This window comes from Somniosus microcephalus, chromosome 1 (genome assembly GCF_052327205.1).
Source record: "Somniosus microcephalus isolate GS21.2 chromosome 1, FLI_Smic_1.0, whole genome shotgun sequence".
Lineage (NCBI taxonomy): Eukaryota > Metazoa > Chordata > Chondrichthyes > Squaliformes > Somniosidae > Somniosus > Somniosus microcephalus.
Window position 1 is genome coordinate 428,833,934 of NC_140987.1, and position 25,677 is coordinate 428,859,610.

Below are 25,677 nucleotides of genomic sequence, written 5' to 3' on the forward strand. Positions count from 1 at the left end.
CAGTTTACCAATCTTATAAAAATTGTCCATAATTTGCTGCAGATTCTACACATTGAAGTGTGGAGTTACTAATGCCCATTTGCTTTCTCTCCCAATATTGAACTAAGTGGTTACTAACTCCAGGTGACCCTGGATAAGATGCAACAGTAAAAATGCTGAATAATTTGGGGCATCTTAATGTCTTGGGGACGTACCTCTGGTGTGCTGCTGAGTCATACAGATCAGGAAGGTCCCAGGTTTGGTCTCTGGTCTTCATCGTTGCAGAGGTCGGAAGGGGAAACATCAGCCACAATTGCCCCCTCCCCTCGCAACCCAAAAGTCAAACAGCCTGTTGACACTTGTATCTACACCCGCGCATGAAGAATGGTCACTTTAGTGAGGTGTCTGAAAGCTGTCACGCTCGTAGAACTGTGGCCTAGTATCACCTAAAGAGAGAAAATCTGGAAAAAGAAACCGTTTAAATAATCCCAAGCTTTTTTTTTAAAAACAAATTTAATGTAGTTTTAAGTTACAATTAGGCACTGCCTCTAATTTGCAAACAATAAATATGCTAAAATGACTTACGTGCCAAGGATGCATGCAAGCACAGCGCAAAGAATTTTGATGGAATTGGAATGTGCTTTTCAAAACTGGCTTCCTTTTATAAAAAAAATACTTGGAGAAAAGAATTTAAGGCAAAAAGTTCAGATCAAATGCTCCCAGATATCAACATTAAGCTAGTTAACATTTAGACACGTTCCAGAAAGGATGAGGGGAGAGGGTGGGGAAACACGCCTACTAAGATAAAACAAAGTCTTTATCTATCGAAGCAGCAGTGCATTCAAAGATTTCATTTGGATTCTATCCTGGCTTCAGTCCGTGCCGAAATACTTCTGTCCAAAGTGTGTGGGTGCCACGGGATGGACCTCTGTTGCTAAAATTGTGATCTCAGGAAATTCTTCTATAATAGATTTTGCACCTTTTGGGAGGGAAAAAAAAACAAGCTGATGTTTCAACTGCAAATAACTGAATTTCATGAAAGCGGGACAGAAATCTGCTCTGTCCTATTTGTTATAAAGAACACAAAATATCTTTGTGTAGCTACCCTCTGTATATCAGTGCTGTGCCTGAAATGTAATCTATTCTGCGATTCACACTGAAGAACCAGCGCAGTATTGCAATTCTGGCAGAATCATCAACACAAGTCACTCTCAAAAAAAAAGATTGCACTCCCCCCCCCCCCCCCCCCCCCACTCAACAATATGCATGAACACCACACCCTCAGCTGCTGAGAAAAGAAGCACCTGCTACCCAGGTAAACACCTGAATTGTGTTTCAAAAACTTGCTTGGTGGTGGAGGGATTAAAGGGGTAAATTCCAGAGCCTGGGGACAAGGTGGCTCAAACAATGGCTGCCAATGGCAGGGCGAAGGACGGGGGAGAATCACAAGAGGTTGGGTTCAGAGGAATAGGGAGTCTTGGAAAGGTTGCTGAGATGGGGAGGGACAAGGCAATGGGGGGATTTAAAATTTGAGGCACTGGGGAACCAGGGCCCAACATCAGTCAGCGAGGACAGAGGCGATGAGCGAACGTGACTTGATGTGTGCTATGATACAAGCTGCAGAGTTTTGGATGAGCTGAAGTTTAGATCAAGTCTGGAGGTGAGAAAGGCATAAATGTCATGCTTTTAGCAGCAGACGGGCTGAGCTGGAGGTGGTGGCCTATGGAGGTGGAAATAGGTGGCCTTTATAATGGAGAGGATGTGAGATCAGAAACTCAGCTTAAGGTCAAATTAGGATGCCGAGGTTGCAAACAGTTTGGACGGGCCTGAGATGGTGGCTGGGGAGGGGAATGGACTATGGAGAGAAGAGTATGGAGTTTGTGCCAGGGACTGAATACGATGCATTTGGTCTTCCCAGTATTCAGCTGGAGGAAATTACAGCTCATCCTAAACTGGATGTCGGACAAGCAGTCTAATAGTACTGGAGAGGTGGAGCTGGGTGTCTTGAGTGAACATGTGGACCCTGACCCCATATCTGCAGGTAATGTCGCCAAGAAGCATCATGTGGATGAGGAAGAGGACTAAGAATGAATCCTTGGGGGACTGCTGAGGTGACAGTGGGAAAAGAGGCCATTACCACAGATGCTCTGGCAACAACTGGATAGGCAAGAGTGGAACCAAGCGAGGGTAATTTCACCAAAGTGGAAATGGAGGAGAAGCTTTGGAGAAGGATGGTGCAGTTGAAAGACTGCAGAGAGCCACTCTGAGGAAAACCCAGCGTGACTGGCTTAAAAAGTAAAGGCCTGCAATCAATGGGCCCACTTTATAAGAATTAAAAAAATTAGCCAGAGCAATTCTGGGGTCTTCCAGGCCAGAAGACTCCATGGGCTCCACATTCGCCAATCCATGGACCTGGATGCCACTATTTTTCTGACATCCAGATGGCTGAGTGGTGGATAATCCAGCAGGCGACACCATCCCTGCCTCCTTTTAAACATCAGCCCATTTAAGGGGTCAATGGAATGCCACGGGTTCTTGGCCCAATGCAAGAACTCCCAACTACTATCTCTGAGGTGGAGACTCAGCGTTTCCGAGGGCTGCCTCACTCCGGATCCTGCTAGTCCATTCCTGCTTTTGCTCCAGCCCTTGAGCAAATTATTTAACTCACGCTGTGAATTTAAAATTGGGCAGCAATTCCACCTGGGGCCACATTAGCACCTCCTACTGTCTGGATCCAGAGGCAGTGCAGTTGCCTGTCTATCAGCTCATTCAATAGAAGAAAATGAAGGATAAAACGGAGACCAATGTCTACGCCAGACTGCCCACAGTTGCAGTTGGTATGGCCCGTACTTAAATCGAGCAGTGCTTAAAGAAAGCAATTACCATACGCTTTCAGTTCTTGTACTTTATAAAAAAAGACGCTCTAGTGCGCATATCAGTTTTAAAATCTGTCATATCATAATAAGTATTCACATGCCTCACTTACCATGTGGAGTTGAAAAAAGGCTGAGGAGGATTATATGGTTTGGCTGCACTCCGTGCTCAATCAGGACCTTCACAGCTTCAATAACCGTGTTGCCCGTACCTGCAGAGTAGACAGATGACCTGCGATTATCCGGAGTGGAAATTTCTCTTCTCAGATCAGTCCAAAGCGCTGTGTCCCTAAGGGGAACTTCCAGGGAGGGGGGGGTGGGAGGTCAGTGGATTGCTGTCAGGAGACAGGTTAACTATAGCGGTTTATAACTGCCCCACCTGAGATCAGCTTGACTCTGCGCTTAACCTGGGACATCAGTGCCACATGCATCTGCGCATTCATGAAGAAGCTCTAAGAGTTTCTCATTTCAAGAAAACTACTGCTACAACGGTAGTGCAGTCAATTGGCCAATCTGGTAAAATGATTAGCTTGTGTTGAGTTACGCACAAAGAACAGGTTAAACAAAATTAAAATAGTGGTGTTTTACCTATTTGAAAAACTGAGTACAAAATAGTAAAACATTCCTATTTTTGAGAAGAGACAACAGCAGGGAAGGAGCATTTGGAGAGCAAGCATCCTCAGCACTTTCCCACTGCACACTCCCAAAAACGGGACATTCCCTGCCTCTTTAAAAATTATTCTTAGGATCTGGGCATCGCTGACAAGGCCAACATTTACTGACTATCCCTGGTTGCCCGGAGACGGTGACGGTGAGCCGCCTTCTTGAACCCGCATGGTGGTTTTTGATTGGTTCACCAGGCCACTTCAGAGGGCAGTTAAGAGTCAACCACTTTGGTGTGGGACTGCAGCCACATATAGGTCAGACCGGGTAAAGATGGCAGGTTTCCTTCCCAAAAGGACATCAGCTGGAGTTTTACGACAATCCGACAGCTTCATGGTCACTTTTACGGATAGCGGCTTTTTATTTCCAGATTTATTTATTTTTTAAACTGAATTCAAATTTGCAAACCGCCAACATGAGATTTAAACTCACATTCTCTAGATTAATTGTCCAGTAAAGTAACCTCTACACTACCATGCCCGATTTTAAAATGACCTCCTTACTGTGCAGCTTGCCTCAAAACCAAGCTGTCCGTTTGAAAACCAGGAACGTGGTCTCGGCCCTTGATTGCAATCCATACCACACTTGTCATTGTTTGACATGAGCAGTGGGTTTGTAGGGTGTGACTGGTCCTCTCTGGGATGGCTAATGGTGGCCTGTCCTGCAGTGTCCACTGCCATCTTTCATCCCAGCAGAAAAATGGTAAACAGCCCATGAAAATGTCACATGAGGATGAACTTTAACATCCCGCTCTCCTTTCTGACAGCTTTATAAAAAAGATTGAATTCGTTTTACCATACGAAAGAACTGGGAAATTCCGAGTGATGGATGAGATCTGAAGTTGGCCAGTTTTTGGGAAAAGCAGAATTTCTGATTCAAACTTAAATGTTTTTTCAAAACTGCTTTTTCACCTCCTTCATCATTGGCAGTAAGTTACAGTAAGGTGTCAGCCTTGGCTCAGTGGTAGCACTCTCGCCTGAGTCAGACGGTTGTGGGTTCAAGACCAAACTCCAGATACTTGAACACATAATCTAAAATGGAACTTCAGTGCAGTACTGAGGGAGTGCTGCACCGTCAGAGGTGTCATCTTTCTGCCCTTTCAGGTGGATGTAAAATATCCCTCGGCACTATTCAAAGAGCAGGTGAGTTCTCCTGGTATCCTGGCCAACATTTATCATTCATTCAACACCAAGAAAAAGGGAGGATCTGGTCATTTACTTCATTGCTGTTTGTGGGATCCTGCTGTACACATTGACTGCTGTGTTTCCTACATTTCAGCGACTACCTTTCAAAAGTACTTCATTGGCTGTAAAGCGCTTCAGGGCGTCCTGTGGGCGTGAAAGGCGCTATATAAATGCAAATTCTTTCTTTGTGTATTCATGAAAAAGTATGTTAAATGGTAATGGCCCGGATTTTGCGGTAAGAATAACGGTGAGTAAGTCGGACAGAAACTTCCGGCGTCCGCACGTACGCAGTTAAACGCGGAAATCAGGAAGTTGCTGTCCGAGTTGCCCCGCTCCTCCAGAAGCTTCACTGTAACAGTATCTCACCGAGAGACTCGGCATTGAAACACATGGACGGGCGTGAAGTTGCGGTACTTACGTGATAGATACCCACTAAACACGCCAGAAAATGTTAGGTCTTGTCCCTTTCAGTGTAAGTGAATTTTTAATGGCATGATGTCCTAATTACTGCCAAACAACTTCTCTGCCTGAAAATTTACTTTTAAAAGTGTTCCTTCAGATTTTAATTATTGTTGGAGGTTTAAAAAAAAAAAAAAAATTTTAATTTTCTTTCTGTCTCTTATCTCTCTCTCTTAATTCCATCTTTCTTTCTCTTTCTGTACATGATTTTGCATTACATTAAATATTCTAACTTGGAGTTCCTGGATTAGATTCTGCGTGTCGCAGTAAGGACTCTTCAATCTGATTGGTTAAGGAGACACACCATTGCTTGCACTGTTCACACAGGTCTCAGATCCCCTGTAGCCGATGCCGCGCTGTTTTGGCCCTATAATTATCGCAAATCGCAGTGCAAAAGCCCACAGAAAGTCTGTGGGCAAGTGTAAATGTAATGAACGGCGAGCGGCATTCGTTCGGCACTGACTGTAAAATCCGGGCCTTTATCTGCATGCATATTTCTCTCTAGCAGTTTCCTCTAATAATAGAACTGAGCCAAACTATTATTATCCATAGCTAATCTATCATTTAAAATACCTAAAACATAACAATTGATTACTATCTACAGAATGTATATTCCCATCTAGATTGGGTCGCTTTCTCATGGCACCTGGATCTGTCTTCTGTGTCATCTCATCCTGGTTCCCCCCATTATCATCATGTTTGGGGATGATTTTGTACAGGCCTCCAGGGAGGAGGTCCAGTCCCAAGTGGAGACCAAATATCACTCGTTCTGACCAAACTTTGCACTGCATATGGCCCTATCTGACTACCCCCAGCCCCATGGCCACTACCAGCAAAACTCCTGGATCCTGAGGTGTTTATGTATGTGCAATTATGCCAAATTCATTGTACCAACGCACTCCTGTGAATGGTCTGTATGTAAAATGTACGTCTACGCCAAAACACAACTACACGCTAAATCAGTGTAAAACTCTATACTTTCAATAAGAAACCTGTTCTGATCTTTCCATTCACAGGTTTCAACCGAATGGTTCGATGAGACCATGTGGTACCTACTCAATATCGGGTACATTAGAAGCACTTTCCTGCGGTAGATGTCAGGTGGGAATTTTGCATAGTACACCTTTGCCCTCTGGGTCTCTTCGTCACTTTGTATTAGGATTTTTCCGATGCGTATTGATCGACAACAATCTCGCAAACCCTGCTCCATTGCTTCACCTGTAAGAAGATAGAAAATGATCTGCGTCAGCAATCTTCTCTTCCCATGTGCGCAAAGTGGAACTGTTAATTTTGAAAGAAGATCATGCAATCGCCAGGTTTTGTTAGGTGTAACTGTTAATGCATTTTTACCAGTAACAATCTCCCAAACTAATGTTTAAGCATTTGTAAACGCCTCATCAATTTGTGTAAATGTTATAGGAAAACTCCAATGGATGTATTATTATTTCATTTTTTTTCATAGACAATCTCATGAGTAGTTTAAACAAATTGCTTGGAGTTTACTTACAATTAAAATACAAACAATACAGGACACAATTTTAAACCAAAATGGGCGATCATCACTTCGAACAGGAGATATTTGGTAGGTTGTGTAAATAATGGGGTGGTTCAGGGAACCGCCAGCCATCCTGGGAGGTGTGAATGTGCTCATGGAATGTTCTGGCTCTGTCCCCACCCACATTTCTGTCCCTTGCTGCACACTCTACTCCAAGAAGGGAGTCAAAATTCTTAGGGGTGTGTCCTGACAGAACCATCGACACAGCCTTCTTCCTCTGGACTATTTTCCAGAGACTCTGAATGCACTGGCAGCACGGTCAGGTGCCACAAGATCAGAATATAGCTTTGTGTGTAGTGCACAGAAGGACAGTGATGACCGAGTCTTTGCACACATTCAAGGGCATGGCAGTGGGGATCACAAAAGGCAAATGGAGGAGCAGGAAGAAGAGGTAGGTGTTCATGATTAGCCTCCTGATCAAGTTGCCATCTTCTCCACATTTCCGAGGTTAGGTGCTGCAATTCTCATTGACGTCAGGCTGGCCTACTGAATGCAAGTAAGATAATGGATGGCAAACAGCTTTAATAATACTCAACAATGATAACTTACCACTTCTCATAATACTAACACCACAGTTTCCCTTCTCAAACTTCACGCCATCATATTTATGGCCTGTATAAAATGAAATATTAATTGGGGTTAGCATCACATTAGTGATTTAAATTCCTTCCACTCCACCCCGCCCCCCATCCCATCTGTAATGTCACACATCATTCTCAGAGCGCGCAGGTAGACACCGCATTACTTGGCCTCTGCTCATCTTCAGCTGGACACAGGAAGGAAGTTGTTCCTGACCAGTCACTGAAGTGCTTACTTCTCAACCTCGAAATTAAAATGCAGCGGCGTCCTCTAGTGGCTGACTCAGGAGGTGCACTGGTCTCTTTTGGTTTCGGTCTCCTTATCTAAGGAAGGATATGCTTGCCTTAGAGGCGGTGCAACGAAGGTTCACTAGATTGATTCCTGGGATGAGAGGGCTGTCCTATGAGCAGAGATTGAGTAGATTGGGCCGATACTCTCTGAAGTTTAGAAGAATGAGAGGTGATCTCATTGAAACATGTAAGATTCTGAGGGGGATTGACAGGGTAGATGCTGAGAGGTTGTTTCCCCCTGACTGGAGAGTCTAGAACTAGGGGGCATAGTCTCAGGATAAGGGATTGGCCATTTACGACTGAGTTGAGGAGGAATTTCTTGAGTCAGAGGGTTGTGAGTCTTTGGAATTCTCTGCCCCAAAGGGCTGTTGATGCTCAGTCGTTGAGCATATTCAAGGCTGAGATAGATAGATTTTTGGACTCTAGGGGAATCGAGGGATACGGGGATCGGGCAGGAAAGTGGAGTTGAGGTCGATGATCAGCCATGATCTTATTGAATTGTGGAGAAGGCTCGAGGGGCCGGATAGCCTACTCCTGCTCCTAATTCTTATGTTCTGCCTGGCAGCAGGTCACCCACCCACTCTCTGCAAAGGGAATGCACAAGGAGAGTGAACCAATTCAAGTTGTATATTTTTTTTAAAGCAGTCCTTGACTCAGACATACTTTCAGCAGAGCCCTCTACCTTGATAAACTGTCTCTCAGTCTTGATGGACGAATCCCTTTCAACTCACAACTACTCCTCAAAGAAAGGAGAATAATTAAAAATTAAAAATAAATAAATTCGGGGTCTCCTAAGGGAACAAGTATTTTGCATTTTGAGTACTGCCTCATTGAGCTACCCATCCTTTAAACTACAATAAAAATACCCCACTGATCAGGGTAAGTGTTTGCTCAGTCCCTTGTAGTACATTCATGTGGAGTTCAGTGAACCCTGACTTACTGTGTTTACATTGTGCAGCCAGCACATACTTTGGTTCCAAGCTGCAATACTAAACAAAAGAACAAAACTGCATGGCAGTGCCTGTTCTGTTATCGCAGCAGCATCAACAATCTGGCCTTGAATACGACCAGACCAACATTCAAACATTTCTACGATGCCCGCCAGGACTGGCTTCAGTACTGACCCCTGACAAGTCAGTAAATAAATTGCGCTTCCTCTTGATTGACTGGCACAGTCTCATTTAAAAATAAAAGTGGGTCAGTAAGGTTAACCATCTAGCCTCCTAAAGAAAGAACTCCAAAGGAGCTATGATTAACTAACATTCTTTGTTTTGTCAGGGAGGGTTCGCAGGGTTCTGTTTACCTCCCATTTCTCCCCCCATCTCTTTGAATGTGGCGACTCCTGCTCATGCCTGCTGCCCTCCTGTGCATTGCCCAAGTTGCTAGTCCTATGAGTCCAAACAGTGAGCGGTGGCAGGTGTTTTGAGGACCATCTCAACTAATGTCAGAGCCATGGCTCAGTGGTAGCACTCTCGCCTCTGAATCTGAAGGTTGTGGGTTCATAGTCCCACTCCAGATACTTGAGAACAAAAGTCTAGGCTGACACTCCAGTGCAGTGCTGAGGGAGCGCTGCACTGTCTGGAAGTGCCGTCTTTCGGATGAGACGTTAAACCAAGGCCCTGTTTGCTCTCTCAGGTGGACATAAAAGATCCCATGGCACTATTTCGAAGAGCAGGGGAGTTATTCCTGGTGTTCTGGGCCAATGTTTATATCTCAATCAGCATCACTAAAACAGATTACCTGATCATTATCACATTGCTGTTTGTGGGAGCTTGCTGTGCGCAAATTGGCTGCTGCATTTCTTACATTACAACAGTGACTACACTTCAAAAGTACTTGGCTGTAAAGCGCTTTGGGATGTCTGGTGGTCATGAAAGGCACTACGTAAATGCAAGTCTTTCTTTAATCCTGTTACCACCTCCAGGGTGGTTGGATAATGATCAGATGTGGCAACCCTGGCTGTTTCAACCGCCTTCCCTAGTTCAACAAATGTCCCCAACTGCTGCCTTGGCTGTCGATCACAGACTCCCCTCCTCTCCTGGGGTAAATTTTAATCAGGTGTCCACAGCCAGTTTTCAGTACCTCAGCAAGAGGCTCTGTGTAAGCCCTCAGAGTGAGTGTACTGCTCCAATACAGGTGGGGGCATCACAGCTCAGCCCAACCCTGCCCCCACCTGACATTACCCACACAGCACATACACTTCCAGAAGGTGTCGCTGGAGAGTGATCAGCAATGGGCACTTTGGTTGATTTTTCCCTCCCTAAACCCACAAGAACTGAGGCCAATTGTTCCACCCCAGTTCCAGCCATGGCTGACATCAGTTAACTCAGAACAGACTGTGGATCAAACCTGGTCTGTGAGTCTCAGCTACTTACTGGATAAAGGCACTGAGTAAGCAAGGGAGCCTTATGGAACACTGCTAAGTGATAAAAATCACTGAAGTTTCCGCACTTAATGACTTTTATCTGCCGTTGTTGATTTCACTATCAGGCTCACTGACTCCCCTAAGCCAAGTCTGTGATATCAATTCTTAGCTTAAACAAAAATCGTTTCGACTATCATTAGAAATGGACTGAAAAATCAAGAGAAAGTGTAATTAAAGTGTTTGGGAGATCTTTCTCGCAATCTTGATACAAACGTAATGTAAATGATACTATTCATGACACCTATAGCATTAAATGGCTTACATAAAGTTTCACAACAGCCAACATGGCTCCCCAAAAAACAGTGATCTAGCAACTCCTTAAAAGTGCTATCCTCTAAAATTGTCCAAATCCGAACCTCAGCAAAGTACTTCACCTACGGCCACCGGAGGATCGGGCGGGCCTCAGGATCATCGGGAGCGGGTGGGGAGTCCAGGAAGGCGATCAAAGGCCTCGTGAGGGGGTCTCCGATCACGGGGGGTGTTTTTTAAAAATTATTCATTCCTGGGATGTGGGCGTCACTGGCAAGGCCAGCATTTATTGCCCATCCCTAATTGCCCTAAAGGTGGTGGTGGTGAGCCGCCTTCTTGAACCGCGTGGTGAAGGTACTCCCACAGTGCTGTTAGGGATGGAGTTCCAGGATTTTGACCCAGCGACGATGAAGGATCGGCGGTATATTTCCAAGTCAGGATGGTGTGTGACTTGGAGGGGAACTTGGAGGTGGTGGTGTTCCCATGCGCCTGCTGCCCTTGTCCTTCTAGGTGGAAGAGGTCGCGGGTTTGGGAGGTGCTGCCGTAGAAGCCTTGGCGAGTTGCTGCTGTGCATCTTCTAGATGTTACACACTGCAGCCACGGTGCGCCGGTGGTGGAGGGAGTGAATGTTTAAGGTGGTGGATGAGGTGCCAATCAAAAAGCGGGCTGCTTTGTCCTGGATGGTGTCGAGCTTCTTGAGTGTTGTTGGAGCTGTACTCATCCAGGTGTTAGGTAGGGACCCTAGATCCAAGAGGTAGGTATAAAGGTATAAATTTTTAACCTTGCTGTAACTGCCGGGTTTTACAAAGTGTGTAAAACCCGACCAGATGCAGCTAAAAACAAAATGGAGGTTAAAGAAGAGACTTCCAGCCTCATTATAATATTGAAATTGACATCCCACCTCCTGAGAGCGGGTTGGCTGCCCACCCCCGTTAAAACTGGAAGTGGGTGGTTGGAGGCGGGTTCAGGTCGGGAATCCGATTTTTAACAATTTAACTAACCCCACACCCACATGTTTTTTAGGTTAGAATTCCCCCTTTCTTTGTGTCTGGCTGCGTACAGCTTAGTCTCTGGGGAAGCTCAGCAGGTCCGTGGCGGGCGACATCTCCATCCCCATCTCACTAGCCACCCCTCACACTCACCCTCATCCTAGTGCAATCATACCAACTAACGACACACAAATGTAGGCACTTGGGTGTTTTATGCAATGTTCATGTAAAGCTTCTATTAATGTGGTGTCAAACACTGAAACCTTTATTTTCAACACTTTGAATTCTTGGACAGATGTGTGTGCACCTTTGGAAGTGGCTTAGTGAGTTGCAGTGAATGGTGAGACATAACTGTACCCCCCGCAATGGTGGGGAGTGTGTAAGGAATGGCTTGGGCATTGTAGTGATGCTTTATGGTGTTGGTGTGGGGTGGTGCCAACTTGGCGCGTCATGTGGCAGCCAGGGTGTACAGCGTCAAGCGAAGTAAATCTGGCTATGGTGAGGCCATCCCTGGCCTCCCCGGCAGCAATGTGGTCAGGTGCTGATGCCCTGTGTCCTGTGTAGCATCAGGTGATTGCGGAGGTTGGTGTTGGTGCTGCTGGTGTGCCTGGTGCTGCTGATGTTGGGCTGATCGTGGTAGGATTCTGAGGACCAAGGTGAGAGAGTATAAAGGGCACCCATGCTGATGGAATAGATGGCAGGTAAAGTAGAGATGACAGAAGCGATCTGTCAATGGTGAGAGAGGTAATGAGGTTAGACTGGATGGAGACTTGTGTAAAGACTTGCAGCATGGTGACACTGTTGTGGAAATGCAGCGAGGAAGAGCTTGTGGATGAGGGAAGGTATCTCTGTAAGGTGGGAGCTTTCACTTTACATTTAAAGCTGTCAACTCAACAGCTGATTCAATGGCTACTGAACTCCCGCCTCAGCTTGAAAGATGTGGTCCATGACCAGTGTGGACTCCATGGGCAAGCTGTCAAATGCAGAAGCTGAGCTGAAAATCATTCTTAAGTGGTTCTAAACAAGCTACTAATTTCCTGAATTTGGTCCCCCGCTGTGAACCCACCGCTGCGTGTCAGGTCTACTCAGCGCTGACAAACCCGACATTGGGAAAGGCACATGGCGGCGGGTTCACAGCAGGGTCCCGACCCGCTGGGGAAAAAAACTTTCCCACTGATCGCGCCTGCTGACCCCACGGAAAATTCCAGCCCCAGGGTGGGAAGCCTGGCCATTTTTCACTTAATTAGCCTGAAGACCATGAGGTCCTACTGCTGCCTGCTGTGATCCTTTTGAACAATTTGGGGGTAATTTTGACTTTGAGCGAGTGTAAAACGGGCAATATCGGATCAGATGCCTGTTTACATCGCTCCCGACTTCTATGGAAATGAAAATCGGGAGAGAGGTATACTGGGCGGCTGATCCGGTATTGCCCGTTTTACACTATTGTTGGCAAAATTACCCCCTCTGATTTCCAAAAAGGTAATGATTGTGATTCTCTTTAAGGCATTGGGACATCAGCTTAAAGTATCTGTCTAGGCAATGAACCTCATTTACAAATGGAGGGCTGCCTGATTGCTGACAATTACCGCACCCACCGTAGTAAAAGAAAATATTTCAGTTATTAGTAAAGGCAAAAAAGAACTTTGTTAAGTGCCATATCCCTTTTAATGTGCAGCTTTTAAAATGGCATCTATATAACAAGACATTTAGAACTTTTTTTAATATCACAGGTATAGTAGTGAAGCAGCCCAATTACTGTGGCGCCTTAGTTAAGTGCACGTTGCTTATCTCTAACCTGTAGGAGTTGTGACTGTACACTCAGTGTATGGCAGCTGGTTCAGTCCTTCTTCAACCACCAGTCTGATCTGTAATATAATATTCCTAGGTCAAGGAACATTGACTTTGTCCTGCACACATGTATCACAAATTTAAAAAAATATTATCCTTTCACTGGACAATAAAGAGAAAATAAATTAAGCAACAATGTCCATTTCTTTGCCAAAAGAGAAATGTGTCAAATATACATACAGTTTTTATTTATTTTTTTAAAAAGGGGGGCTACCATTTGAAATACTGTAACATCATTCCCAAAAGCCCCACTGCACTCTACCTTCTTCTCCCTTCCCACTCACCTTTCCTGGGAGAACCCTGACTGAGGAGGAGTTTTGATGGATCAACAAATTAAAAATACAGAAATAATGACAAGTTTACGTTGCGACTCACCAAACGATCAGCACAAAATACGAAGTCCCCTCTGCTGGTTGTTCTGGGGATGAAAGGAAAGGGGCAGCCTACTTAGTAATAGACAAAAGCCTTCAAAATGTCAGTTATTTTAGCACAAACGTTTCGCCCTTCACAAACGTGAACAAAGATCAGACAAAGCCAAAGTCTGAAGATATTTTAAGCTCAATTCAAAAACAAATGCGCCGTCTTACATGAATATTGTGCTCATCAATGTGAGGACTGTTAGTGCGAGGAAATGGAATACTTTCCCATTTTGGCCAGCCAGTGTCACAATCAAGTATCCCCAGTGCAGCATGGCCAACGGTAGAGTGAAGCTCCTTCCACTCTGCCCCAACAATATGCCTTAGCTGCAAACTCAGAACTCCCAATTGCACTAATGTGAATGTTTCTATTTCCCACAGCAGCCATGCTACAGCTTTTCTTAAGACTGCCAATTAGGGAGAGTTTGTATTGATGAGTTAACGCCCCTCAGGAAGTGAGTTAACAGTGAACAGATACACAGGAGAGTCTTTTAACTTATTAGTCTGGTCTGGATTTGAACCCTGATAATGGCACTCTTTAAGTTAATTTTTGCTCCTCTTTATGTCTTCTGGGTCATGCACCATTCCCTGTTGAGAGAGTGATCAAAGAGAATGATTGAGAGAACCTGATCAAAGAGAGTGATTGAGAGAACCTGATCAAAGAGAGTGATTGAGAGAACCTGATCAAAGGTGCCTGCCAATGTTGCACCACTGCCCACAACTATGGAATTCCCACCCTAAACCTCTCCGCCTCTCTCTCCTCCTTTAAGACGCTCCTTAAAACCCCCTGCTCTTCGAGTGCCGTGGGATCCAAGATGACAGACGGGGCCTCGGTTTGACGTCTCATCCAAAAGATGGCACTTCTGACAGTGCAGCACTCCCTCAAGTACTGTACTGAGGTGCCAGCCCAGATTATGTGCTCAAGTCTCTGGAGTGGGACTTGAATCCGTGACCTCCTGGCTCAGAGACGAGGGTGCTACCACTGATGCAAGGCTGACACCTTGGTTTGAAGCATTTGGCCTCTACTCTGCACCATCTCCCTGATGGCATAGCCAAAATCAGAAATGTCTCGTGGTGACTAAAAATTCCCTGTTTACCATAGTAAAAGTTCCCAAAACCAAGGTAAGAATTTTGGAACTAAAGGTTCTTACTATGGTAAGTACAGTACCTTTGTAAAACCTGCATTATGTGTTAGGTAATATATTTAAATTCTAGGGTAACACTGGTGAAATGTTTCGTGTGTAAGTGGAGCTTTTGTACCTTACTGAGATCTTCCGTATAAATCACAACTGTGAGAAAAATATTAAACCTTTATACCCTGTACACCTTGATCTGAAGAACAACCCTTTCTGATTCAAAACAAGTGTTGACAGTTGGATCTATTGATTCAATAGTTTGGATTTGGACAGTTAGATTTTCCAGTTATTGCTGGATAAAATTGTTAAAAAGGTTTTGAAAACCACAATACAGGAGTGTCACTAGGCTTACTTAGCATATTTGCACCAATACACTGTGGCAAAAATCTACTTCAATGTATTGTAATGTTGTGCTCCTTGTGTAAAACATCTAATTTATCATTCAATTTTCTCCCACCACTACCAGTACCAATGACAGGCTTGTTACCACCAATCCAGTGTTACATAGAACAAAAGTTCTCTTTCCTTTCCAGACACAACCCAAATTTGGAAGGGAAAATCTATCTTTATTACACCAGTTCAAGTGGGCGTAGTATATACCTTACACGCCCACATCACACTTTACTAAAATCCTAAGAGCAACATTAAAATATGTTAAGTAAAACATAGACATAGAAACATAGAAGATAGGAGCAGGAGTAGGCCATTCGGCCCCTCGAGCCTGTTCCGCCATTTAATGAGATCATGGCTGATCATCCAAATTCAGTACCCTGTCCCTGCTAAAGTTTTACAAGATCCAATTACTTATATATGTAGACCTGGTAGTCATTAATAACTGTTGCAGTTATGATGGTCTTTAGTAGCCCTTTACTGTATTAATTAATTCTAGGGCAGTAATGGGGGGGGCGCGTCAGAAAGTAAAACTGGCTGGTTTTAGTATATGGTGTCTCGGAGCGCTTACACCCCGGGACAACATGTCAAAATGTTAAAGGGAAAAAATGTAAATGCTGAGAATCTGATATAAAAATAGAAAATTCTGGAAATAAACAGAAAACCAGTCAGTATCTGTAAAGAGAAATACAGATTATTGACTTTTTGTATGTGTAGCCCTTCATCAGAACTCGTTTTCCGATAAAGGATACACAACCGAGATCTCAGTTACCTGTCTTTTCCCTTTACAGATGCTGACTGCCCTACATATAAGAATGTCCCAGCAGCAGGTCGTTACAGATATTCTGTGAATTCACCATCCACACACCTGCCAACTCCCAAAAATTTAGCATGGGACTTGTGATGTTCCTGATCAGCCCATCACCACAATTCCTGCGATGTTCCGATTTTTATTTCCAATTAAATATTGGGAAGACCGAAGCCATTGTCTTCGGTCCCCGTCACAAACTCTGTTTCCTACATTACTTCAAAAGTATTTCATTAGCTGTAAAGCGCTTTGCAACACCCTGAGGTTGTGAAAGGTGCTATATAAATGCAAGTCTTTCTTTCTTTCTTTCCCTAGCCACCGACTCCATCCCCCTCTCTGGCCACTGTCTGAGGGTGAACTGGACTGTTCGCAACCTTGCCGTCTTATTTGACCCTGAGATGAACTTCCACCCCATAGCCTCTCCATCACAAAGACCGCCTACTTCCAGCTCCATAACATCGCCCGTTTCCGCACCTGCCTCAGCTCATCTGCTGCTGAAACCCTCATCCATGCCTTTGTTACCTCCAGACTCGATTATTCCAATGCTTTCCTGGCCAGCCTTCTATCTTCCACCTTCCGTAAACTTGAGCTCATCCAAAACTCTGCTGCCCGTATCCTAACTCGCACCAAGTCCCGTTCCCCCATCACCCCTGTGCTCTTGGTCTAGCAACGCCTCAATTTTAAAATTTTCATTGTGTTTAAATCCCTCCATGGCCTCGCCCTTCCCGATCTCTGTAACCTCCTTCAGCCCTACAAGCCCCCCCCCCGAGATCTCCGCGCTTCTCCAATTCTGGCCACTTGCGCATCCCTGATATTCATCGCTCCACCACTGGCAGCCGTGCTTTCAGCTGCCGAGGCCCTAATCTCTGGAATTCCCTCCCTAAAGTTCTCCGCCTTTCCATCGGTGCTCCCTGTAATTTTGTTTGGGGCCGCTTGGTCCCTTTAAGGGCTGCGCGGGCCATTCAAAATACCTAGCATGCGCGGTTTTTCTCATTAAAAGCGGGCAAGCCGGCTGCGCGGGGTCCCTGGAGCGCTGCACAGCCACGCATCTTACAAGGAATATTACTCTCTACCATTCTCTCCTCCTTTAAGTTGCTCCTTAAAATCTACCTCTTTCACCCAGCTTTTGGTCACATGTGCTAATATCTCTTTATGCGGCTCGGTGTCAAACTTTGTCTGATAACGCTCCTGTGAAGCGCCTTGGGATGTTTTTAGTACATTAAAGACGCTATATAAATGCAAGTTGTTGTTATTTCCAAACATTTAAATACTTAATTATGCGACTTAGGATTGAAAATTGGATGAAAGAACCAGCATTCATATAGTGCTTTATTATCACATCTTCAGGGCAACTCACACCACTTTATACCAATAGATTACTTTTGATGTGCAGTCACTGTTGTAATATCGGAAAATATAAGAATTATGTATGATAATTTGCACCGTGTGACCTCTCAATCATTGATAACAGAAGTACAGAAACTGCACACGCTGCCATTGGAAACCACCACCGTACCATTTTTAGTTTCACTCTTCTGCCACTGTCGAGGTTAAATGTTTCCCTGTGATAAGCATCTGCCTTGTATCTCCCTCATGTGTCATTGTCTAGTCCTGCCGTCACATTCTTTCTGAATTTGAAACGCTGGCACCTGTATCTGCCTTCTCCCCCTCCCCCTTCCCCTCCCCTATTTCACCCACAGAGCGAGAAGATGACGCATACACATAACCTTCTGTTGTTGTCAGGAGTTTATCATTTACCTTTCACACTCACAAACACGCACCAGGTAGGACATCCCATTGTGTATAGAATTGTGATTTCTAATGGGTTGAACCCATATTGATAATCACATTACAATCAAAATAATTACTGATTGTGGTTTACATCAAAAAGAAAAAGGATGAGAAGGGGAGAAAAATCCAAATATTTTTTACGCCAACAAATGTTTCTAGTTGGAAACAAAAGCCTCAATAATATTCTGAAATATCATGATTTAGGCTGTTTTTTTAACTAATGAAATGTCATTTTCTTCAGACTGAACCATACAATATAAAAAGAAACATTTACCATTATAAAAATCGACTGACTTCAAGCCCAACATGTATAATTTCAGCATCACAAAATTGTTCCAATAGAATTCCAACTATGGGAGGGGTGGGGGTTGGGACATTAAAATGTCATGAACAGGTGCAGAAAATAATCAAAAAGGCTAATGGGATGCTGGCCTTTATAGCTAGAGGACTAGAGTACAAGGTGGTAGAAGTTATGCTGCAGCTGTACAAAGTGCTGGTTAGACCACACCTGGAGCACTGTGAGCAGTTCTGGGCACCACACCTTAGGAAGGATATATTGGCCTTGGAGGGAGTGCAGCGAAGATTTACCAGAATGATACCCGGACTCCACGGAGAGATTACACAAATTAGGGGGTTGTAGTCCCTAGAATTTAGAAGGTTATGGGTGACCTGATCAAAGTTTTCAAGATATTAAGGGGAACAGATAAGGTAGATAGAGAGAAACTATTTCCACTGGTTGGGGATTCTAGGAATAGGGGACATAGTCTAAAAATTCGAGCCAGACCTTCAGGAGTGAAATTAGGAAACACTTCTACACACAAAGGGTGGTAGAAGTTTGGAACTCTCTTCTGCAAATGGCAACTGATGCTGGGTCAATTGTTAATTTTAAATCGGCGATTGATAGCTTTTTATTAACCAAAGGTATTGAGAGATATGGGCCAAAGGCGGGTTTATGGAGTTAGGTCGCAGATCAGCCATAAATTGATTGAATGGCGAAACAGGCTCGAGGGGCTCAATGGCCTACTCCTGTTCCTGTGTTCCTCTGACTGGGAGTAGGTTTAGGGCAGGTATAGCAGCAACAATAACAACAACTTACATTTATATGGCACCTTTAATGTAGAAAAATGTCCCAAAACGTTCCACAAAAGTGTAATGAAAAAATGACTATAACTGTAGTGAAGAGGATTCACTTTGCACTGATGCTGCAATTACAGTGTAAATGCAGCCTGAATCCAGTGCCTGCTTTGCTTTGAAGTCGGTTCAGGCTTTGACGACTGATTTATACTTCACAAATTTAGTGTTGGCGCAAAGCTAGAACCGCTTTGCACTTGACGAAAAACTTTCACTGTGAATGCAGTGTAAGAGCTAGCTCCGCTGATAGCTCAGTTGGTATAAAGCCAGCGTGTAACTGAACCATGCCAACCAGAAGGTCCCCGTTCCTGATCTGCGCTAAGTTAGCTATCTCAGCCAGGACGGCAGTAGGGGTGCGACATGGTTCCTGCTCTTGATTGCTATCCAATGACCTCTGGTGGAACTGCGCTTGTGTGGAACTCGAGTGAGAACAGGGTCGGGCTCAACTGTGCTGCCCCCCGTGCTTGAACAGCCTGCAAAGGCTCAACGCCTAGGCTTACACATGAAGGATGTCTATATGGGTGAGGTATTGGAGAGTTCCTGATGCCCTAGAACCACCTTCAGCAGAGAAGCAGCAGAGGATATAAAATTGGCAGAAAAGAGGGCTACACAAAAATAATTATATTCTCAACATATTTTAGAAAAGTGAATAATTATGCATTAACCTACTCAGTTCAGAGGAAACTTTGGGCTGATAGTCGGGTGTAACTTTTAGACCAAAATATACACTGGCTTTAGATAAGCAAAAAACAAATTAACCCACAGGTAACTTTCATTTATATTTTGTTATTGGCACCAATGTTTAATACAGTAGGACATCATTTATCCAAACCCCTACACAAATAAGCGACTAAACCTAGTGTCAGCTGTGGCTCAGTGTGTAGCACACTCGCCTCTGAGTCCGAAGGTTGTGGGGTCAGGTCCCACTCCATGAAACATGAGCCCATAAATCTAAGCTGACACTCCAGTGCAGTACTGAGGGAGTGCTGCACTGTCAGATGGTGTTGTCTTTTGGATGAGATGTTCAACTGAGGCCCTGTCTGCTCTCTCAGGTGGATGCAAAAGATCCCATGGCACTATTTCGAAGAAGAGCTAGGGGAGTTATCCCTGGTGTCCTGTGATGTGCCTCAATTATTCCGAGACTCGAAGTTAGCAGAACAAAAGTAAGGCTTTTATTAACTCAGAACATAACACGTAAAATAGAGAGATGTCTACCTTCAGGAGGCTGATGCCGGACTGAAGTTAGATTACAAAGGAGCCAGGTATGGGCGGAGCCCTGCACACAACCAGTTCCAGCACATTCCAATGCATAATACATGAGGACTGGGGGAAGGGAAAAGACACAGAAAGCAGGCAGTTAGAAGACACAGAAAACAGGCAGTGATGAATGGAATATATTTCATCACATTCACCCCTTCTATAGATTTAGTCTGTTCGGGGGTTTGATAGTCCTCTGCGACCGACGTGGCTGTTGTGGTGCCGCGGGTGTCGGCTGGGTGTCCCCGGTAGCCTCCTGGGTCTCTGCCGGGGGTGCCGCCGGGGTTGTTGAAGGGGTAGTTGGTGGGGGTGCCGTTGGTCGATGTTCTTCCGGGGGTGATGAAAGAATAGTGGGTGGGTAAGGGTTGCTGTGATCGTCGTCGCTGCTATTGCCGTGGTTGTTGTTGATGCCGGCTGGGGCGACGTCTTTTATGGACACGGTGTCCTCCCTTCCGTCGGCGTGCCGGACATATGCGTATTGGGGGTTGGCGTGGAGTAGGTGTACTGGCTCCACGAGAGGGTCCGTCTTGTGGCCCCTCACATGCCTTCGCACGAGTACCGGACCTGGGGTGGAGAGCCATGACGGCATGGATACGCCCGAGGTGGATTTCCGGGGAAAGACAAACATTCGTTCATGAGGCGTGGTATTAGTGGCCGTACACAATAGCGACCGTATCGAATGGAGCACATCCGAGAGGACTTCCTGCCAGCGGGAGATAGGGAGGCCCTTGGTCCTTAGAGCTAGAGTGACTGCTTTCCACACTGTCCCGTTCTCTCGCTCCACCTGGCCGTTACCCCGGGGGTTGTAGCTGGTGGTACGGCTCGTGGCGATCCCCTTGGACAGCATGTACTGGCGTAGCTCTTCACTCATGAAGGACGCCCCCCTATCCGTGTGGATATAGCTCGGCATACCGAACAGGCAGAACAGGCTGTTGAGGCATTTAATGACCGTGGCGCTGGTCATGTCTGGGCAGGGGAAGGCGAATGGGAAACGGGAGTATTCGTCCACAATGTTCAGGAAGTAAACATTGCGGTCGACGGACGGGAGGGGGCCCTTGAAATCTAAGCTGAGCCGCTCGAAGGGCCGTGTAGCTTTGATTAAGTGGGCTCTATCTGGGCGGTAGAACCGAGGCTTGCACTCAGCGCAAGTGCGGCAGTTCCTGGTCAGAGACCGAACTTCCTCAATCGAGTAGGGTAAGTTACGGGACTTTATGAAGTGGAACAGCCGCGTGACCCCTGGGTGGCAGAGGTCGTTGTGGAGGGTCTGTAGCCGATCCTCGGTGGCGCTGGCACACATCCCTCGTGAGAGGGCGTCAGGGGATTCGTTAAGGGCCCCTGGCCGGTAAATGATGTCGTACTCGAAAGTGGAGAGCTCGATCCGCCACCTAAGAATCTTATCATTTTTAATCTTCCCCCTCTGTTTATTGTTGAACATAAACGCTACCGATCGCTGGTCGGTAAGTAGGGTGAAGCGTTTGCCGGCTAGGTAGTGGCGCCAGTGGCGCACTGCCTCCACGATGGCTTGGGCCTCCTTTTCCACGGAGGAGTGTCTGATCTCGGGGCCTTGGAGGGTCCTCGAGAAGAAAGCTACGGGCCGCCCCGCCTGGTTGAGGGTGGCCGCCAAGGCGAAGTCGGACGCATCACTTTCCACTTGAAATGGAGTGTTCTCGTCCACTGCCTGTAGCGTGGCCCGCTCAATATCCTGCTTAATGCTTTTGAAGGCGGCGTGGGCCTCAGCAGAGAGCGGAAAAGAGGATGCTTTCAAGAGGGGGCGGGCTTTGTCGGAGTAGTTGGGAACCCATTGGGAATAGTAAGAAAATAACCCCAGGCACCTTTTCAGGGCTTTGGGAGTGTTGGGCAGGGGCAGCTCCCGTAGGGGGCGCAATCGGTCGGGGTCTGGTCCGATTTCCCCATTCTCCACCACGCTGCCCAGTATGCAGAGGCGCGTGGTGTTGAAAACGCACTTGTCCTCGTTATAGGTGAGGTTGAGTTTTTGTGCGGTTTTCAGGAACCTCTCGAGGTTCGAGTCGTGATCCTGCTGGTTGTGACCGCAGATGGTGACGTTGTCGAGGTAGGGGAAGGTTGCCTGCAAGTGGTGGTCATCGACCATGCGATCCATCTCCCTCTGAAAGACCGAGACCCCGTTCGTCACCCCAAAGGGGACTCTGAGGAATTGGTAGAGGCGTCCGTTCGCCTCGAAGGCGGTGTACGGGCGGTCCTCTGGTCTGATAGGGAGCTGGTGGTACGCTGACTTGAGGTCGATGGTGGAGAACACCCGGTATTGGGCGATTTGGTTCACCATTTCTGATATGCGGGGTAGCGGGTAGGCGTCTAGTAGGGTGTACCTGTTGATCGTTTGACTATAGTCGATCACCATCCGTTTCTTCTCGCTACCCCTTACCACTACCACTTGGGCGCGCCACGGGCTGTTGCTGTGTTCAATAATGCGCTCTTTCAGGAGCCTGTCTACCTCGGTCGCGATAAACCGCCTGTCCTCCCAGCTGTACCTCCTGCTTTTGGTCGCTATTGGTCGGCAGTTAGGGGTAAGGTTCGCGAATAGCGAAGGCGGCTTTACCTTCAGGGTAGCCAGACCGCACACTGTGAGGGGCGGCTGGGACCCACCGTACTTGAGCGTGATGCTTTGGTGGTTGCACTGGAAATCCAAACCCAAGATCACGCTCGCACATAGATTCTTCATGATTAATACTTTAAAATTATCATACACAGTTCCGTTAACGCACAATTGTACCGTGCAGTAACCCAGAATGGTCGATGTCTGGGTTTTATCGGCCATAGAGATGGTACCCTGAGCAGGGACCACCTTTAGGGAGAGTTGTTGTGCCAGTTCAGGGTGGATAAAACTCTCCGTGCTTCCACTGTCAATTAAGCATTTAACCCGGCACCCGTTTACCTCGATGTCCACCATTGATTTGGATAGCGGATGCGGCCTGGTCTGGTCCACTGTGACCGATGCCACTGTAGGGCCCTGATCGAGACAAGATGGCGTCCACGCTGTCTGCTCATAAGATGGCGGACCCCACGAGGTCGGGCAAGATGGCGTCCAAGATGGCCGCTCCCACGGCGCACACGCGGCGGTGGCGGGTTTTCCGGCGGTTGGTTTTCCGGCGGGGTTCCCTCTGCACACCTTCCCGAAGTGCCCCTTCTTACCGCACTTAAAGCAGGTGGTGCCTTTCGCCGGGCACAGGTTTCTGGTGTGCTTTGGCTGCCCGCAGAAGTAGCAGTTGGGTCCTTGACGCGTCGCGGCTGTCGTAGGGCTTCTGGGGGGAGAGCTGGGCCCCGCCGGTGTCGGGCTGCCGGGCGGGGAAGATGCCTTCCAAGATGGCGGCGCCCTCGGCGCACACGTGGCGGCGTGGGCGGCGCGGGCTGAAGAGTAGGCGTCCGAGTTTCTCTGGGCCATCTCCAGGGACCGCGCGGTGTCCGCAGCCTGTTTCAGGTCCAACCCCGTTTTTTCCAGCAGTCTTTGCCGGATGTGAGTGGAGCTGAGGCCTGTGATAAAGGCATCGCGAACAAGCTCGTCGGTGTACACTGCGGCTTTTACATCTCGGCACTTACAGTCCTTGCCAAGCTTTTTCAGGATGCTTAGGAACTCCTCCACCGATTCCCCAGGTCGCTGTGCGCGAGTAGCGAGTAGATGCCTAGCATACACCTCATTCGTAGGCTGCTGGTAATGCGCCTTTAAGGTGTTGCAGGCGGCCAGGTACGTATCGGCGTCTTGGATGAGGGGGTAAACCCGGTGGCTTACCCAATTCCGTAGCATTCCGAGTCTCATCTTCGCAGTGTCCGTAGCGTCTTTGACGGCTGCGGAATTGTCCAGGAAGAATTCCATACAGTCAAACCAGTGTCCGAAGCGTGCTGATGCGTCCGGAGCATGTTGATCCAAATCCAAACGTTCGGGTTTCAGGAGTTGATCCATAGTGTTGAAAATTGAGTTAATAAAATTGATGTGCCTCAATTATTCCGAGACTCGAAGTTAGCAGAACAAAAGTAAGGCTTTTATTAACTCAGAACATAACACGTAAAATAGAGAGATGTCTACCTTCAGGAGGCTGATGCCGGACTGAAGTTAGATTACAAAGGAGCCAGGTATGGGCGGAGCCCTGCACACAACCAGTTCCAGCACATTCCAATGCATAATACATGAGGACTGGGGGAAGGGAAAAGACACAGAAAGCAGGCAGTTAGAAGACACAGAAAACAGGCAGTGATGAATGGAATATATTTCATCACATCCTGGCCAATATTTATCCCTCAATCAACATTAAAAAAACAGACTGTCTGGTCATTATCACATTGCTGTTTGTGGGAGTTTGCTGTGCGCAAATTAGCTGCTGCATTTCCCACATTACAACAGTGACTCCACTTCAAATAGTACTTCATTGGTTGTAAAGCACTTTGAGAGGTCTGGTGGTCATGAAAGGCGCTATATAAATGCTAGTCTTTCTTTTCAATGTTGGAAGTCACACACCAGGTTATAGTCCAACAGCTTTATTTGAAATCACAAGCTTTCTGAGCGCTGCTCCTTCGTCGTGAAGTGACGACTTCACCTGACGAAGGAGCAGTACTCGGAAAGCTTGTGATTTCAAATAAAGCTGTTGGACTATAACCTGGTGTTGTGTGACTTCCCACATTTGTCCACCCCAGTCCAACACCGGCATCTCCACATCATGGCTTTTCAATGTTGCACTGCGTTGAACTTAAGAGAGAAACTGAAATGCAGTCCAACCAGATTATCAGGACACACTGTGAGGTCCAGCCGGTTTGGTTAACCGAGACAAGGCAATGAAAAAAAACTGCAAATGAACGCAATAAAAAATACTGGAAATGCAAAGCAAGGCCACAAGCACGGGAAAGGAGAGATTTCCAACACCCGCAGTATTTTGCTTTTCACATACATATTTGTGTTTGGACAACATCCCCCTGTGGCTATTTCGGACAATTACAAAAAAAAATGATTATTATGCATTGTTAGATTGGATTGTGCATTTGAGGAGGGCTGCGGCCGCTCGCTCACTTTACGATGCATGTGAGAGAAAAAAACTTCATGAGCTTGCAGAAAGTGACTCATTTCCCTCCTCCTCGTGTGACTGAGCGGAGGCCTCGAGCTCCAGGCTCTTCACACACACACACATATATATAGATAGATAGACACCCACACAAGGGGGAAAGGGAAGGAAGGCCAATCTCACCAGCAAGTGATGCATTTCCCAGTCGCACTTTGTTGCTCCCTCCCTCCGCCACTTACTTGTCCCTGATGATGGTCTGCAGCTCCCTGATCTGATCGTTCATGGGCAGCAGTTTGAGCTGGGCTCCGATCGGCTCGCCCGGCTCGGCGCTGGGGGCAAACCTCACTTGCTTGGGCAGCGAGTGGCTTGGCTCGGAGTTGCTGTGTTGCTGCTGCTGGGCGTTGTGGCAAGGCATGATGATGCTGGCAATGGAGAAATCAGCTTCCATAGACAAGGGCAACACACACACTGCCCCAGCCCAGATTGCCCCCCCCCCCCCCGCCCACTTCCCCAGACACTGCTCCGAAATGAAACACAAGAGAAAGAGAGAGAGAGAAATTAATCCACGTTTCTTCCTGTGTCGTTGCCTCTGTTTTTTTTAGTTATTTCCTGGCTCCACCTGCTGGCTGGC

The 25,677-nt window shown here is 46.5% G+C and overlaps 1 protein-coding gene across 1 annotated transcript; it reads right to left on the minus strand.

Moving 5' to 3' along the window:
- Positions 1 to 473: 473 nt before the first annotated feature.
- Positions 474 to 25,677, minus strand: uprt (uracil phosphoribosyltransferase (FUR1) homolog (S. cerevisiae)). The gene is made up of 7 exons (XM_086000396.1): positions 25,286 to 25,677; positions 13,469 to 13,511; positions 13,041 to 13,110; positions 7,263 to 7,325; positions 6,215 to 6,376; positions 2,966 to 3,064; positions 474 to 958 (listed from the first exon to the last, which is right to left on the minus strand). Exons 1-7 carry the CDS (start codon positions 25,492 to 25,494, stop codon positions 852 to 854), a joined length of 753 nt encoding a protein of 250 aa, XP_085856522.1. The 5' UTR covers positions 25,495 to 25,677; the 3' UTR covers positions 474 to 851.

Coding starts and splice junctions, on each gene's coding strand:
- uprt (XM_086000396.1), bottom strand. CDS start 25,494: ATGGAAGCTGATTTCTCCATTGCCAGCATCATCATGCCTTGCCACAAC. Junction 13,111..13,468: donor TATTTTGTGCTGATCGTTTG/GTGAGTCGCAAC, acceptor ATTATATTACAG/ATCAGACTGGTGGTTGAAGA. Junction 7,326..13,040: donor TACAGTCACAACTCCTACAG/GTTAGAGATAAG, acceptor CATTTTATACAG/GCCATAAATATGATGGCGTG.